The sequence below is a fragment of the Nyctereutes procyonoides genome, unplaced genomic scaffold, assembly GCF_905146905.1.
Source record: "Nyctereutes procyonoides isolate TBG_1078 unplaced genomic scaffold, NYPRO_anot_genome, whole genome shotgun sequence".
Taxonomy (NCBI): Eukaryota; Metazoa; Chordata; class Mammalia; order Carnivora; family Canidae; genus Nyctereutes; species Nyctereutes procyonoides.
The window spans coordinates 18,316,959-18,333,992 of NW_026575035.1; the positions used below are offsets into that span (position 1 = coordinate 18,316,959).

The 17,034-nt window shown below is 35.0% G+C and overlaps 1 protein-coding gene across 2 annotated transcripts in view; it reads right to left on the reverse strand.

Moving 5' to 3' along the window:
- The window catches only part of RAB2A (RAB2A, member RAS oncogene family), a 90,684-nt gene that overhangs the window by 25,178 nt on the left and 48,472 nt on the right, over positions 1-17,034 (reverse strand). For both annotated transcript variants that reach the window (XM_055318304.1, XM_055318307.1), the window contains exons 4-6: positions 14,877-14,959; positions 14,374-14,466; positions 3,538-3,649 (exon numbers count right to left, since the gene is read on the reverse strand). In XM_055318304.1, the coding sequence (XP_055174279.1) occupies positions 3,538-3,649; positions 14,374-14,466; positions 14,877-14,959 (288 nt within the window). The remainder of the gene's footprint in view (positions 1-3,537; positions 3,650-14,373; positions 14,467-14,876; positions 14,960-17,034) is intronic.

Sequence of the window (17,034 nt, forward strand, 5' to 3'; positions counted from 1 at the left end):
AGACTATTACTGATTTCTAGTTTAATTCCATTGTCTAGTTTATTTCCAGTTTTCTGTTGGTTTTTGCTTCACGTATCTTGCAGCTCTATTGCTTGATATATACACATTTAGGATTGCTAGGTCTTCCTGGCAAACTCTTTTTTTATTACTATACAATGTCCCACTCTGTCTCTGGCAATTTTCTTTGCTCTTAATTTTACTTTATTTGATATAAATAGAGCCACTCTTGCTTTCTTCTGATTGTTTGCATGATATATCTTTTCTATCATCCAGTGCACTATTTTCCTTTGTCCCTTTCATTCTGCTGTTAACCCTATCCACTGAGCCTTTTTTATGTTAATTATTAAATTTTTTCAGTTCTAAAATTTCTATCTTGTTCTTTTTACTTATATTTCTTCTGTTGAGACTATTCTTCACTTGTTTCAAGCATGCTAATTGTTTTTGAGGCATTTTTATGATGGTTGCCTAAATAATCTAATAATCTTTGTTAGTTCTAACATCTCTGTCATCCTGCTCTAAGTATCTTTTCTTTTTCTTTTTCTTTTTTCTTTCTTCTTCTTCTTTTTTTTTTTTTTTTTTTTTTTTTGCATTCGGTTTGAGATCTTCCTGGTTCAGGGTATGAAGAATGATTTTCTAGTGAAATCTGGAAATTTTGAGTACTGTGTTATGAGATTCTGGATCTTATTTAAACCTCTACTTTTGCTGGCTTCCTCTGGTATCAATACCACAGGAAAACAATGAATGTGGGAAAACTTGTTAAAGCAAAATGACGGTAGAAGTAGCACCGTAATTTTTTCTGCTATGTTTGGCTGTAGTAGAATGGTTATTTTCTAAAAACTTTCTGTCTTGCTAGGCTTTCTTGGTCCTTTGGCTAGAAAGTAGGCTTTTTATCCCCCCTGCACCCGCTGGCCTTTCTGGATTGCCAGTTTTGCTAGAACGCAATCTGAGGAAAACCAAAGGAAATCACTGCTATGTCATTTTCCTCAGATCCCAAGGTCTCTTAAGCTGGTTGGCCTTCTTTTCCCTACCTTTCAGCCCTCTTTTAATTGTTTTACACATAGTATTCAGAGTTTAACTGTACTTGGTAGGTGGAAGAGGTGAAAGGAAGTCTACAACATTTTTCTAGATATTGACGCCCTTTGGTTATTGCTTTCATGTTCAATCAGTTCCTAAGTCATGCAGAGATTCAGATTTGACTTTGCCCTTTGTGGATCAGAGAATGGTCCCTCTGCCTTCTCAAAATACTTGATCATGAAATATTTTTAGCTTGTAGATAAAATCTTATGGATGATTGTTATGTAATGCCTGTCTATGAATCTTTTAAGAATGGAATTTAAAAAGATTATTTCTTAATATCCTTGGTTTCTAGAAGCAAATTAATTTACATAATTAAGTAAAGTTCTCTCATGAATATAGGAAATTCCTGTCCAGATCAAATTTAAACAATTTATTTTTATTATTAACACAGATTTTCTGTAATAAGTGCTGCTAATAGAACATTAATAGACGTGTTCAGCAAATGACAATAGTAATTTGCTGCTTACAAATACTACTGTTTCATTATTTAAGAATAAGGAAAATGAACACAAATGAATCAGAAAGAAAACTAAAGGGGCGCCTGGGTGGCTCAGTCAGCTAAGCATCTGCCTTCAGCTCAGGTCATGATCCTGGGGTCCCGTGTCAAGCTCCCTTCTTAGCAGAGAGTCTGCTTGTCTTCCTCTCCCTCTGCTCCCCACCACCTCATGTTTGTGCACTCTCATGCATATAAATAAATAAATCTTAAAACAAACAACCCTCCTCCCCCACCCCAAACTAGAAATCTAGGATTACTTTCCAGTATTTGATTCCTTGTGATCTGACTTCATAGTATGTTTTTTTTTCCCCCCTGGTAAATTTTATTTTATTTTTTTACATAGTCTCTATACCCAACACGGGGCTCGAACCAATAATCCAGAGATTAAGAATTGTAGGCCTTTCTGACTAAGCCAGCCAGGCACCCCATAGTATGGGTTTTTTAACTAAAATGTACACAATTTTGGCTATAGGGTTTTCAAAATCAATGAGAAAATCAATAATCAGTAAGGATACGTTTGAGATCGTGAAATCTTCACAACACATTGGCTCTTATAGTTTCCAAATACAACACCTCTAATAAAGGAGCGCCTCCTGAAATAGCCTTATCTGTCTATTTTAGGTTGAACAAAGAGGCAGAACAAATTTCTCTCTGGGTTCACTGTGCAAAGTGCAGTATTACTCTTGTATGTTGTAATTATTGGCAACGAGAAGTAAAAAGCATTAATTGGTGGCTGTAGGAAATGCATTAAGGGCAGTCACAGAACACCTCATCAAGTATAGGTACGTATAATATCTTACCTAAGAAAGAATTTTCCAGTGAAAATATTAATGTTGCTGAATTACTGTAGTCAATTTCTGGCTTCAAAAGTTAATTAAAAGAGCTCCAAGCACATTCTTAATAATATTTACTCACTGTTTACTATGTCAAAGTCATAGTGTTACCTGCTGCCTAGCATCTTATTCTTGGCTATCCTTAGAAAAAAAGACGTTTTTAAATCATTTATTTTCTAGAATAACTTTTTGTAGCTGCTGCTAAGATTCTCACCCAGAAGGTGGGAACTACAGCATTACCGTAGGCAAACTACTCATTTTCTTAGCCTCTTTCCTGCCTTTTATTTATTTTTATTTTATTTTATTTTATTTTATTTTATTTTATTTTATTTTATTTTATTTTATTTTATTTTATTTATTTAGTTAGTTAGTTAGTTATGATAGTCAGAGAGAGAGAGAGAGAGAGAGAGGGAGAGAGGCAGAGACACAGGCAGAGGGAGAAGCAGTCTCCATGCACCGGGAGCCCGACGTGGGATTCGATCCTGGGTCTCCAGGATCGCGCCCTGGGCCAAAGGCAGGCGCCAAACCGCTGCGCCACCCAGGGATCCCTTTCCTGACTTTTATAAAATAGAGTGTAGCAATACTTTTAGAGAGAATTAATCATCTAACTCATCTATGTATAGTACATAAATACCATACCCAAATACAGAAAGCATAAGAAGAACATGATATGTTCAGAAAACTTGTAGCAGTTCAGGCTGAGCAATGGAAGTAATTGAGTTATTTTAAATTTTATTAAAGATGGTAGAACTCCCATGCTTTGTGTAATGATACACAGAAAGAATACCTTCCCTATTTAAGTAAAAGTAGGTACAAATAGCTACAAATGTTTTGTATCTTGATACATTTCCAAATTTCATTAGTGTTCATTTTTTCTCTCTTAGGATAAATATATACAAAGATGTGTTAAAGCATTTGGCTTCAAGTTAAGGCTCAGAATACAATTTAAGAGTCTGATTTAAGATGAATGTTATAAGGCAAGGTATTTCAAACAGAAGAAATTTTCCTACTCTATGATAATCAAAGACTAAAGAGCTTATGGAAGATAAACCAGTTAATGAATATTAAAGTATATAATACATTTCAATTAAGTAAAAAGATGATGAACATTTAAAAGGGCCTCTTATTTACCTCTTCTACATTGGAAGCAGTCTTAGCAGAAGTTTCCATGAAGATAAGTCCATGTTCTCGTGCAAAAGCTTCACCTTCTTCTTTTTTTACTTCTCTTCTAGATTCTAAATCACTAAATATGGGAAATAAAAGGCCGTATTATTAACCAACACAGTATAAATACAGGCATCTGTGCAGAGTGTACAAAAAGATTCAAAGTTGTGCTATTTTTTCAATTAATTTTTAACACATAACAATCAACTGCATTATTCTGGGTATTATGAAGGTCAAATGGTTAGTGCACAGTGCTTTGTTTCAAAGAACAAATAATCCAACAGGAGAAGACTCTGAGTTAAGAGTCCTAGAACACTAGAAGAGAAACCAAAATGTAACATTTACCCCACACCCTGCTTTTGAGGATACTGGGTTCCAAAGAAGGGAACTGTTTAACTCAAAATAATAATTCAAGAGAGTAGAGCTACACTAGTCTAATCTTTCAGACTGAGTTTCTATGAATATGATTAAAAAATAAATCACATAATTTTCAGAAGCTCTAGGAAACTGCTTAACAAAATCCAACAAACTAAAGAAACATTAATTAGATTATTAATCTCACTTGGTTTGATTCCTAGTAAAACTGTGAATAAAGAGAGGGAGAAAAACAAGTCTTTTTTATTTTATTTTATTATTTTTGAAAAACAAGTCTAAGAAGGTTTGGGAGGGAAGCATGGTATTCATTTTTATTGTACAGGAACTGTATTAGTAAGGTGGAGAGAAAGTAGCGGTCTCTTTCAAGTGTGTTTTATTGTAAAAATTTTAATACCTTATTATGATTTTATTACTATAAAATATTTTAAGCACACAGAATAGGAGAATGGAGAATAGAATACCCATGTACTTCCACCTACCCCTGACATTATTTTGACACATTTATATCAGACTTTTTCACTGAGAAATAAAATCAAGTTATAGGTGATTCACCTCCTGTGTACCCATCTATTCCTAATCTCATTCTTTCCTCTTTCACCTCAAAGGTAACTTCTCTGTATTTGGTGTTTTCACTCTCATGCATGTTTTTTATATGTAAATTCATGTTTTTAGCCATACAGTAGTTTTTGCATATTAAAAAAAATTCAGATGTAGTTATTCTGCAACTTGTTAATTTTGGTCAACATGGTATTTTTTGGATGTACCAACATAATATATAGATATCAAGTTTTTAAACATTTTATTGCTATATTAGTCTACTGAATGAATGCAACACTACTTTCAACTTTCCATTTCACATAGTTGTAACTTTTCATTATTATAAAAACAATGTTACAATAAAAATTTATATGGCTTTTGGTGTACATGTGCCAAAAATTTTCCAAGGCAGTAGTTTTCCAACTGTGCCATGACTCAGTGAATTAGAAAGGAATAGAATAGAAAATATCAGAGTGTATCACTTAACTGTTTCATAGACTTTGTTTTTTTAGGTAGGTATACATATGTGTACTAGGACATGATATAAAAATGTATTTAAGTCAAATCAGAAAGCTCAAAAGCCATTGCACCTGAATATATACTTAGTACAAAGGTGCTTTCCAAAACAGCTGTATAATTTATACTCCTAGCACCAATGTTTGAAAGTTCCCATCACGTCACATCCTCACCAACATGTGATAAGATCACACTTGTTAATATATGCCACTCTGATGAATGTGAATGGTATTGTACATTTATGTTAATTTTCCTTTAGCTTAATATTAGTTTCATAAATGCCTATTATCATCATTATTACATTAGAAATACAGAAAAAAATCCAAGAAAAGGAAGTCATTCCTTCATTCAACAAATATTTACTGAATGCCTTTCATTAGCCAGGAATTTTAGTAAGCACTTGGGATATATTAATGAACAAGTCAGACAAAAAAAGTGTACATTCCAATAGAGGACAGACAATAATAATGAGTAAAGAATATAGTATATTAGAAAGTGGTAAATGTGGAAAAGCAGAGTAAGCAGAATCAAGATTGCCAGGGAGAGAAGGAAGGTTACTCTATTAAGTGGCACAGTCATCCTAAATTTGACTAACTTGTAATTTCTTCTTAGTCCTGTTTTTCTACCCAAAGTCACCTTTCTCAGATATATGCACAACCCATGCTATATCTGCAACTCTGTGTCTGAATTTTCTTCACTTAATATTAGAATCTGTATCATTACAACCTTTCCACAAATACAACTTTCAGTGACTAATAATATCCCATCACAATTCACTTAACTAGTTCCTTGGATGATGAGTAACAGAATAAACCTAATACTGTGTGAAGTGTTTTATCTCACTGAATGCATTTGACTTGAGGAAATGGAGGAACAAAGAGGGTAAGGAAAACAACCAAGTTCACAGTCTAGGAACACCTGATGGAGTTGGGATCACCACCCCAGATCACTGTGCTATATAGGGATGGCTTTTTCTTTTTTTTTTTCTTTTTTAGATTTTACTTATTTATTCAGGAGAGATACAGAGAGAGACAGAGACACAGGCAGAGGGAGAAGCAGGCTCCATGCAGGGAGTCCAACGTGGGACTTGATCCCGGGTCTCCAGGATCACACCCGGGCCAAAGGCAGCGCTAAACCGCTGAGCCACCCAGGCTGATGAGGATGGCTTTTTCTGATAATAACTGAAGAGGTTTTTGTCAAATATGGAAAAATGCAAAGAAAAACTACCCATAATTTCACTTTCCACAGGTTAGTAATGTCTTGAATACAACTCTATGTTACTCCTTTATTATTGTCTATTTCTTCTTACTGGAAGATGCTCATACCCACTTCTGTATTTTGCCTTCTTCACTCAACTGTATATTGTGGACCATTTTCCCATTTTGCAGTCTTTTACAATATTATTTTTATTGAGTGTACAGTAAAGAATGGTGGTACTTTATGTAAAATCCACATCACATGAATTAGGGATAAAACCAAAGATGTTATCCACCTAATGTAAAGTCTCCTCTACCTATTATCACTGTTTCAGCTTTACAAATTCAGCAGGAATTAGATACCATTAAAGCTGGCTGACCAGATAAGCTGTCGATTATGTTTACAAAGTTGTAACTTAGCTCATTATCAGTAACTGCTGTTTATGAAATTGAAACTTCTGAGTCATTTTGTAACTTTTACCGTTGTTATGCTTTAAAAATAATTTATAACATGTCATCCAAGCATTTAGTGGTGCTCAAAAAACACTCCTAAAAATCTGAAACCTAGTTTGATATAAAATATTACAAACGTGGGGTGCCTGGGCGGCTTAGTGGTTGAGCTTCTTGCCTTCAGCTCAGGGTGTGATCCCGGAGTCCTGGGATCCAGTCCCGCACTGGGCTCTCTCTGCAAGGAGCCTGCTTTTCCTTCTGCCTATGTCTCTGCCTCTCTGTGTCTCTCATGAGTAAATAAATAAAATCTTAAAAAAATAAAATAAAAAAAAATTAGAAACAGAACCACAAGGACGTGTCATGCTGTTTAAAGGCCCATGCTATGAAATATCAGTGGTAAAATGAGAACAAAAAAGGCAAATTAAGTTTACATATATTATTACTATTTTTTTTAAGATTTTATTAATTCATTTATGAGAGACACACACACACAGAGGGGGGCAGAGACACAGGCAGAGGGAGAAGCAGGCTCCATGCAGGGAGCCCAATACGGGACTCGATCCTGAGACTCCAGAAATCATGCCCCGGGCCAAAGGCAGGCGCTAAACCAGTGAGCCACCCAGGGATCTCCCAAGTTTACATATATTGGAGCATAGGCAGGGATAACATATCTAATTATAATATGAGGGCCTCCTGTCTGCCAAGCCCTTTCCTACATCTGGGGAGAGGCCACTTGTAAAACAGACAAAAAATCCCAACTTTCCTGACCTCGTGGAGCTTACATTCTAGTAGAAATAAAAAATGGGGAGAAAACACTAGCAATATTGATGTGGTTACATGCTCCTGGAATTCAGCCCCCTTATCTGACAGTCTTTCTTAAGGGAAAATCAGCTTTTAATTACTCAAATTCTTCAAGAAAACACCTTTACCCTTAAGTATCCCTTATCCCATTTTAAGCATATGCCACATCTTATTTAATTTAAACAGTATCTTATTTGGGGATAAAATTACTGTTTTCTACTAGCACTATCTCTGATTATATTTGCATTTGCAAATGTTATTTTAGGAAAGAGGGTTAAAGATATGTACCTTTGAGGGATTGTTCAAAAAAAAAAGGGGGTGGGCAGCCCGGGTGGCTCAGCGGTAGTGCCTGCCTTCAGCCCAGGGTGTGATCCTGTAGTCCCGGGATCGAGTCCCATGTCAGGCTCCCTGCATGGAGACTGCTTCTTCCTCTGCCTGTGTCTCTGCCTCTCTCTCTCTCTCTCTCTCTCTCTGTGTGTCTCTTATGAATAAATAAAATCTTAAAAAAAAAAAAAAGGAAATGGCATTTAGGAATGCATGATTTTTCTTGTTATATACCCTTCTTTATTTTGCTTGTTTCCTCAGTTTTCCAGGCATAAAAATCATACTGCTGTCTTTGACTTTTCACTCTATTAATCCTCTTTAATTTGTTTTCATTACTTAATTATCCTTCTTTCCTAAATCATTCTCTTAATTCACACCCTCTTTTTGTTTAGGGCTTGTATTATAATCCTGGACTATTAAGAATTTTTCATCTTTGTAGAGTCTGCTTCCTATTTCTTGTATAACCAATTTAAAATGCCATAATAAGAAAAATTTGTGTCATCTGTCACTCTGACTAGGTCAGTGCCCTTCTCAAATCCCTTCACTGGCTCCCTACTGCTTAATACATCTAATTCAAAAATTGCCTATTCCCTGTTTCCATGTCTACCCCAATTCACCTCATCTAATAATAATCACCTCATTTATCTCTGTTCATCCCTATTCACTCTTTGCACGTCATACATTCTTTGTTCCCTTCTCCTAGTTTCTTCCTTAAAATGTCTTTCCATTGCTACTATGCTCTTAATTATAAGCGCCACCCATCTATAATCATTAGAAACACCTCTTGTATATAATGTGCTTTTCCTTTTCACATTTAGACTATAAGCTCCTCATGGGCAGGAACAAAATTTAAGCCAACAGTAAGTTGCCACCCACCACGTTTGAGACACAAGGAAAACATTAGTAAGATTAAAAGTATGAAATTCTCTTTATTCTCCAATAGTCTCCTCTTATTTTTTCACACATCACCACTGAATGGTAGTATGAATACTTTTGTATCACAGAGACTAAAGTTTCCCTACAATAGCTTTAATCTTAAAAGTCTTGAGATAATTTAAATGAGGAAAGAGTAACAATGAAAGGTCTTAAGCAAAGGCCAAGATGACAGATATTTCTAGTTACAAGGAAGTAATCAATAATTGGCCTTTTATAATCGAAATATTACAAGTAAATATTTTCTCTTAACAGCAAACTTTGATTTCTATTAAAATAACTCTTTCTAGGGCAGCCCTGGTGGTGCAGCAGTTAAGCGCCACATGCAGCCCGGGGTGTGATCCTGGAGACTGGGGATCCAGTCCCATTTGGGCTCCCTGCATGGAGCCTGCTTCTCCCTCTGCCTTGTCTCTACTTCTTTCTCTCTCTCTCTGTGTCTCTATGAATGAATAAATAAAATCTTAAAAAAAAAAACTCTAAAATTAAATCTATACAGTATGCTACTTGCTATCTTACTATTTTTACAGCTTTACTACAACATAATTAATCTAAAATAAACCACAGATTTAATATAAAATGATGAGTTTGACATGTGTACTAGTGAAGCCATTCACCTCCTATGGATTTCCTCACACTCCACTGTAATCCATCCTTTCCTCCCACTTTACTGCTAGGCAACTAATGATCCGCTTTCTAAATTTTCCAGGATTTTATATAAATGGGATCACATGGTGTATCTTCATTTTTGTCTAGGTCTTTTCACTCAGCATAATTGTTTTGAGATTTATCCATTCTGATGCATAGTATCAATAGCTCATTCTTCTTTACTGAGTGGAATATATTCCACTGTATGACTATATCACAATTTACGCATTCACTTATTTGAAATGTGGGTTGTTCCCACTTTTGGGTTATTACAAATAAAGCTGCTAGAATATTTGTGTGTAATTCTTTGTGTGGCCCTATGAAAACATGCTTATGTTGGATAAATACCCAGGAATGGAATGCCTACGTAGTACGGCAGGTGTATAATTTATTTTCTAAAGAAACCACCAAATTGTTTTCAAATGTGATTGTATCATTTTACACATGCCCCAAAGCCATACAAAGGTTTCAGTTCTTCTATATCCTTGCCAATACTTAGTATGTTAATCTTTTTAATGTTAGCCATTTTAATGAGTGTGTAATGGTATATCATTGAGGTTTTAATCTGCATTTCCCTCATGACTAGTGGTGTTAAAATATTTTTTATGTGCTTACTTGCCAACTATATATATCTTCTTTAGTAAAGTGCGATTCAGACCTTTTGTTCATTTAAAAACACTGCGCTTTTTATTAATGAATTGTAACATTCTTCATTATTCTAGATATAAACATTTTGTTGGATATAGGTTTCATGTGTTATAATATTTTCTCCTAGTCTTTTGTTGTTTTTTCTAAGATTTTATTTATTTACTCATGAGAGACACACAGAAAGAGAGAGAGGCAGAGACATAGGCAAAAGGGAGAAGCAGGTTCCTCCTTGATCGAGTCCCACATCGGGTTTGAGTGGAATCCAGGACTCCAGGATCACACCCTAAGCCTAAGGCATACACTTAACTGCTGAGCCACCTAGACTTCTCTGAAACTGTCTTTTGAAGAGCAAAACTTTTCAATTCTGTTGACCTTGAACAACATGGGTTTGAACTGTGAAGGTCCATTTACATGTGAATTTTTTTTCAATAAATACAGTACAGTACTGGGGTGTGCCTGAGTGGCTCAGTCAGTTAAGTGTCTGACCCTTGATTTCAGCTCAGGTCATGATCTCAGGGTTGTGAAACGGAGCCTGCTTGGATTGAACATGAAGCCTGCCTAAGATTCTCTCCCTTCCTCTCCCTCTACCCTAATCCCCTCAAATTATAGTACAATACAGCAGATGTATTTTTTTTCTTCCTTACCATTTTCTTAATAAGACTTTCTTTTCTCTATTGTAAGAATACAGTATTATAAGACATACAACATACAAAATACATGTTAACTGACTATTTGCTATCAGTCAACAGTAAGCTATTAGCAGTTAAGGCTTTGGGGAATCAAAGTAACATGAGTTTTTGTGTGTTGTTTAAAAGTCAAGTATATAGTTATTTTTTCCCCCTTTATGCCTTTTCTCTGTCCCATGTAAAAAAAAGTTTGACAAATCAACAAACCTAAAGGGAACCAATGGAATGGGAAAAGATACTTGCAAATGACCTATCAGATAAAGGGCTAGTATTCAAAATCTATAAAGAACTTACCAAACTCCACACTGCAAAAATAAAAAATCCAATTGTAATATGGGCAGAAGACATGAACAGGCATTTCTTAAAAGAAGACATACAAATGACTAACAGATAATATGAAAAATGCTCAGTATCACTTATCATCAGGGAAATATAAATCAAAATCACGAGGAGATACCACCATACACACTGGTCAAAATGCCTAAAATTAATTACGCAGGAAAAAACAGATGTTGGCGAGGATGTGGTGCATCCTCTCTGCAAACTGGTGCAGCAACTCTGGAAAACAGTATGGGGGTTCCTCAAAAAGTTAAAAATAGAACTACTCTATGACCCAGCAATTGTGCTACTCGGTATTTATCCAAAGGATAAAAATATAGTGATCCAAAGGGACATATGCACTCCAGTATTTATAGCAACAATGTCCACAATAGGTGAAATATGGAAAGAGCCCATATGTCCATTGACAGATGAATGGATAAAGAAGATATGATATACACACACACTAAAATATTACTCAGCCATAAAAAAGGATGAATCTTGTCTTTGCAATGATGAGGATGGAACTAGAGATTATTATGCTAAGTGAAATAACTTAGTCAAAGACAAATGCCCTATGATTTCTCTCATATGTGGAATTTAAGAAACAAAACAGATGAACACAGGGGAAGGGAAGGAAAAATAAAATAAGATAAAAAGAGAGGGAGTCAAACCATAAGAGACTCTTTAACTACAGGGAACAAACTGAGGGTTGTTGGAAGGGAAGGTGGGTGGGGGGATGAGGTAAATGGATGATAGGCATTAAGGATGTAATGAGCACTATATTCAAGCGATGACTTATCAAATTCTACCCCTGACACTAATACTACACTACATGTTAACTAACTTGAATTTAAATAAAATCTTGAAAGGAAAAAAAAAAGATAAACAGTGTCTGACAAAACCAAAGTCACTAAAATTTTGTTTTCTTCTAGAATTTTAAAATATTTTTTTCTCTTACACTTAGGTCTATGATTCACTTCTAGTTAACTTTGTATATGGTGTGAGGTAAGGGTCAAGGTTCATTTTTTTGATACATGGCTATTCAATTGTTCTAGCATCATTTGATGAAAGGATTATCCTTTCCCCTAATTAACTGTCCTTTGTCAAAAAATTGACTATATATATATATATATATATATATATATATATATACATATATATATATATATGAGTCTATTTCTGGACTTCTTACTCTATTCCCTATCTATGTCTACCTACGCCAATACCAGACTGAACTTATTATAATACCTTTACAATAAACTTTGAAATCAGTAGAGTGGAGCCAGTAAATCCCCCAACTTTGGCTATTCTATGACCTTTGCATTAAAAAAAATTTTTATTTATTTTAAAAAGAGAGAGAGAGAGTGCACGCATGCCCATGAGTGGGTGGATCAGAGGGAGAGGGAGAAACTTAGGCAGACTCCATACCAAGTGCAGATCTCACAACCCTGAGATCATGACCTGAATCGAAACCAAGAGTTGGATACTCAACTGACTAAGCATCCCAGGTGCCCTGATCTTTGCATTTTCATACAAATTATGAAAACAGCTTATTAATTTCTACCTCCTTAAAAAAAGCCTAAAGAATTCTGATTGGGATTAAAATGAATCTTGAGGTCAATTTGGGAAGACCCACCATCTAAAAAATACTTAGTTTTCAATCAATGAATTCAGTATATCTCTCCATTTACTTAGGGTTTTATTTTGGTTTTCATTTGTTTGTTTTGACTGAAGACTCTACATTTAAGAAAGTAGTCATTTCACAAAGGAAATTCAGGACAGCCATGTTAACTAGAGCTTAGAGTTGGGGATCAAATAGCTATGAAGAAAATACTTTCTTAAAAATTGTTTAGGGATTATTTATTTTTTATTGAGATATAACATTGTGTAAGTTTAAGGTGTACAATGTGTTGATACATTTATATAACACAATATGATTACCACCACTGATCTTAGCTAACACCTCCATCATATCATGTAATTATCATTTCATTTTGTAGTGAGAAACACCTTTGTACATATGCTTTTCTTTTTCATATTGTGACTATAAGGTCCTCAAGTGCAACAACCAGTTTTAAGCCACAGTAAGATGCCACCCACCATGTTTCAGTCACAAGGAAAACACTGGTAAAAGTATGAACACTTGAAAGTGCTCATTTTAGTTGTTTCTAGTGTAATTTTCTTTCTTATTTTTTTATTTAAAGATTTTATTTAGGACATCTGGTGGCTCAGTGGCTTGAGCGGCTGCCTTTGGCTCAGGAGTGATCCTGGAGTTCAGGATTGGGTGTCACATCGGGATTTTATTTATTTATTCATGAGAGACACAGAAAGAGAGAGGCAGAGACATAGGTATTTGGAGAAGCAGGCTCCATGCAGGGAGCCCAGTGAGACTCGATCCTGACCGCGGGATCATGCCCTGAGCCAAAGGCAGGTGCTTAATCGCTGGGCCACCCAGGCATCCCTCTACTGTAATTTTCGACTAAAATTAGTGAAAACTTTCCTACATTCTAAATTTAATGTTCAGAGAAGGTATGTCCAAGAAACTGTTTTCCCATGTTCTATTATTTTAAATGTAAAGCACAAGGGACAGTCACTGCAAATAATGGTCCCTAGAGAGATTAAAAAAAAAAATCAACATTAGGATGACACTAATATAAAGCCTTAGAAATAAGCTGAGGAACACCTGGGTGGCTCAGTGATTGAGCATGTGCCTTTGGCTTAGGTTGTGATCCCAGAGTCCTGGGATCAAGTCTCACATCAGGCTCCCCAGAGGGAGTCTGCTTTTCCCTCTGCCTATGTGTCTGCCTCTCTCATGAATAAATAAATAAAATCTTAAAAAAAAAAAAAAGCTTAAAAGTATTAATGTGATATCTAGTAAACAATACTAAAAATGTTTCAGGACTTTTAGTGGAAATACACTTGATTAATAGATGTATTGCATGAACTTGTAATGAACATTTTGTCATGAAAAAGAGAAAAAATATTTTTCTGAGTTCTGTACACATATTTATTTCTACTGTAAAGTATTTAAAATAATTTGGATTAAAAAATAAATTTGGATAATATTTGACAGTGATTCACCCTCCAAATAAATCAGATTACTGATTAGTCAATAATTAGTAATAAATAATTACTAAACGATTTCTCATAATAGTAATGATGATTATAACAATTTCCAACAAAGCTTAATATCTGTATTTTAAAAAACAAAAGAAATAGTCTTAGGATTTTCAAAATTTTGTAATTTAAGAAACCAATAACTTACATTTAGACAAACATGTAAGATGAGCACTTTAACAATTATCACATAAACAGCTATCCACAGCCTCCTTCATCATTAATGCAAAAAAGCTTTAAATTAGTCTTTTTACCTTTTATTTCCAATAAGCATAATGACCATGTTGGAATTGGAATGCTGGCGGGCATCTTCTAACCAGGTTGTCAAGTGGTTGAATGTATCTCTCCTAAATAGAAAAGAAAATTTGATCACTGTTTCCAGTGTGTTCCCCTAGCAGTGTACAACGAACAGTATACATTCCATTAAAGGTAACTATTTTCAGCCATATCCACTTATGTAATGAGAAACAGCTCTCAAGTACAGTATCTGGAAATAAAGTGTAACCTCACTTTGGAAAATTCCAGTGTATAAATAATATTACCAAATTGATTAACCTGGAGGTGCTTATTTATAGAAGAAAATAATTTAGTTGCAGATTTCTGCAGTAAATTTAAATTTAATTAGAGACACACAAGTTTTAAAGTCAAACAGCCAGGGCATAAAGGCAAAACCATACTTTTATAACTGGCAATCAATGTTTATTTAGAGAAAGTCTCTGCATTGACCAAATGAACGGATACAATTCCAAGTTCTCACCTTGTAATATCATACACTAGTAAAGCCCCTGCTGCACCTCTGTAATACGACCTCGTGATGGAACGAAAGGACTCTTGCCCTGCCTGTGAGGAAAGAAAAGGTTGAGAATTTTCTTTAATAAACTGTTCTCTACACATTTTCTTTTTATTCATATAGAATGTGGGGAGGTAGGGAATGAGCATGTAAAGGAAAAGAAAACTTCACCAGTCTTAGGAAAAAGTCACAAAATACCACTATTGCTCAAGTCAACCAGACACACATGTACACCCCCCCACCCCCCGCCCCACACACCCCAGACCTCTAAACCTTTTTTGGCAATCCCTGACAACCCAATTTACTGAATGGCTTCACAATACATGAATCATTATTAGAACACAGAATGGACTCCTAGCAACTAAGCTCTGAAGACAAATTTGAAAGGAAGCAAATAACCCAGAGCCTCACATTTGAATTCAATAACCCACTCCCTGGGGCAGCTGTTGACACTAGAATAAATAAAGTCCATTGTAAATAAATGATGAATGACATCTTTACGCCCACCATCTGCTGGTGTAAAGGTTGTTGGAAGGCCAAGGATGCAGATTTTATCAGTTATATCATAAACTGCAGTGAGCTTTCAACAGTCATCAGATGGAATTCTTTGAGCAATCATTTTATTATGAAAAACAGAAAATGGTTCTGAATTTAATTTATATAATTTTTTTCTCCACACTTAATCAATTTCCTCTGTACGTGATATATAATGCTTGTCAAACAGCAACAGGATGTAGAAGTCATCTTTATATCCACTTGTGAAAACAGACTTCAGAGATTATGCAAAATTAGTTCATTTTTCTCTCTTACTGGTGCACTAATATTCTGGTTTTTAAGAAGGCTGGTGAGGGATATACATACGGCCTCTGAGTTTTAAAAATGAGAAAAATGAAAAGTATTATCAGAAATACTTGTGCATTTTTGATCACTTCTATAACTTTTGAGAAAAAAAAACTATCTAAATTAAATAAACACCAAGCCAGTTTTCACAATTTCTGTATTCAAAATCTACTAACTTGAACAATATTCTTGTTTGTATGCTGAGTTTTGATCTTTCAGTGTAACTATACTAAACCTCAGAATTCACACAGACAGCTTAAGTTTTGCCTTGTTCTAACACTCCACACTACAATTCCTTGTACTTCTTGGCCCTCGCAATATACTCCCTCCCTCCCATGCTCTCCACTCTGAGTGCCTAGCACTGGGTCTGGCACACAGCAAACATGCAGAGAAAGCCTTTAGAATGAAAGAATGAATCCTATGTCTTAATCGAGTGCACAAAACGGTCATTACTCCATCCCACTGAAATAAGTAGACATCAGTAAACCCTAACATGCTAAAAGATTCAGTGAAAATAACTTTTATGTGGAAACTAAAGATTAGGCCTTCTCTCGGTATCTTGCAAGCAATTCTAGCACTTTGAATGTCTTTGGCCAAACTGAATCCTGAGAAAGCCATCACACAAAAGAACTGTACAAATAGCTGACTCATTTCATATAGTTCAAGGTTAAAACATTAGATAATACTAGTTGGAAACATGAAATTCATTAAAATTACTTTTATATAATTTATTGAGATGTATCTTTCCAAAAAAGTTCTTTTAATAAACCAAAATATAAGCATAATGGGAATTTTTAAAACTGCTTAGCACAGGAAAACTAAGGACTATACATATTTAAAGATTTTATTTATTTATTCATGAGAGACACAGAGAAAGGCAGAGACATAGGCAGAGGGAGGAGAAGCAGGCCTCCATACAGGAGCCTGAAGTGGGATTCAATCCAGCAACTCCGGAGGCAAAGGCAGATGCTCAGCCGCTAGGCCACCCAGGCGTCCCCAGGACTATTATTTTTGAGAGATTTCTTTCACTTTCACTGTGAATTATATATAACAAGGAAGGAGTCTTGGTAATAATATAAAAAAGATATATATATATATATATATATATATATTAGTTAAAAATCAGGTTTAGAGCTCTAAATATTGAGAAAAGGCAAAAGTTCTTTAAAACAATCTTGCAGGGACATTCTGAGGTAGGAGTTAAAATGAATATACCATTAAAAGGACCACCACTATATGATTTAAAACTTCGGGGTTAATAGCTCGGATAAACAGTAAAAGGGAA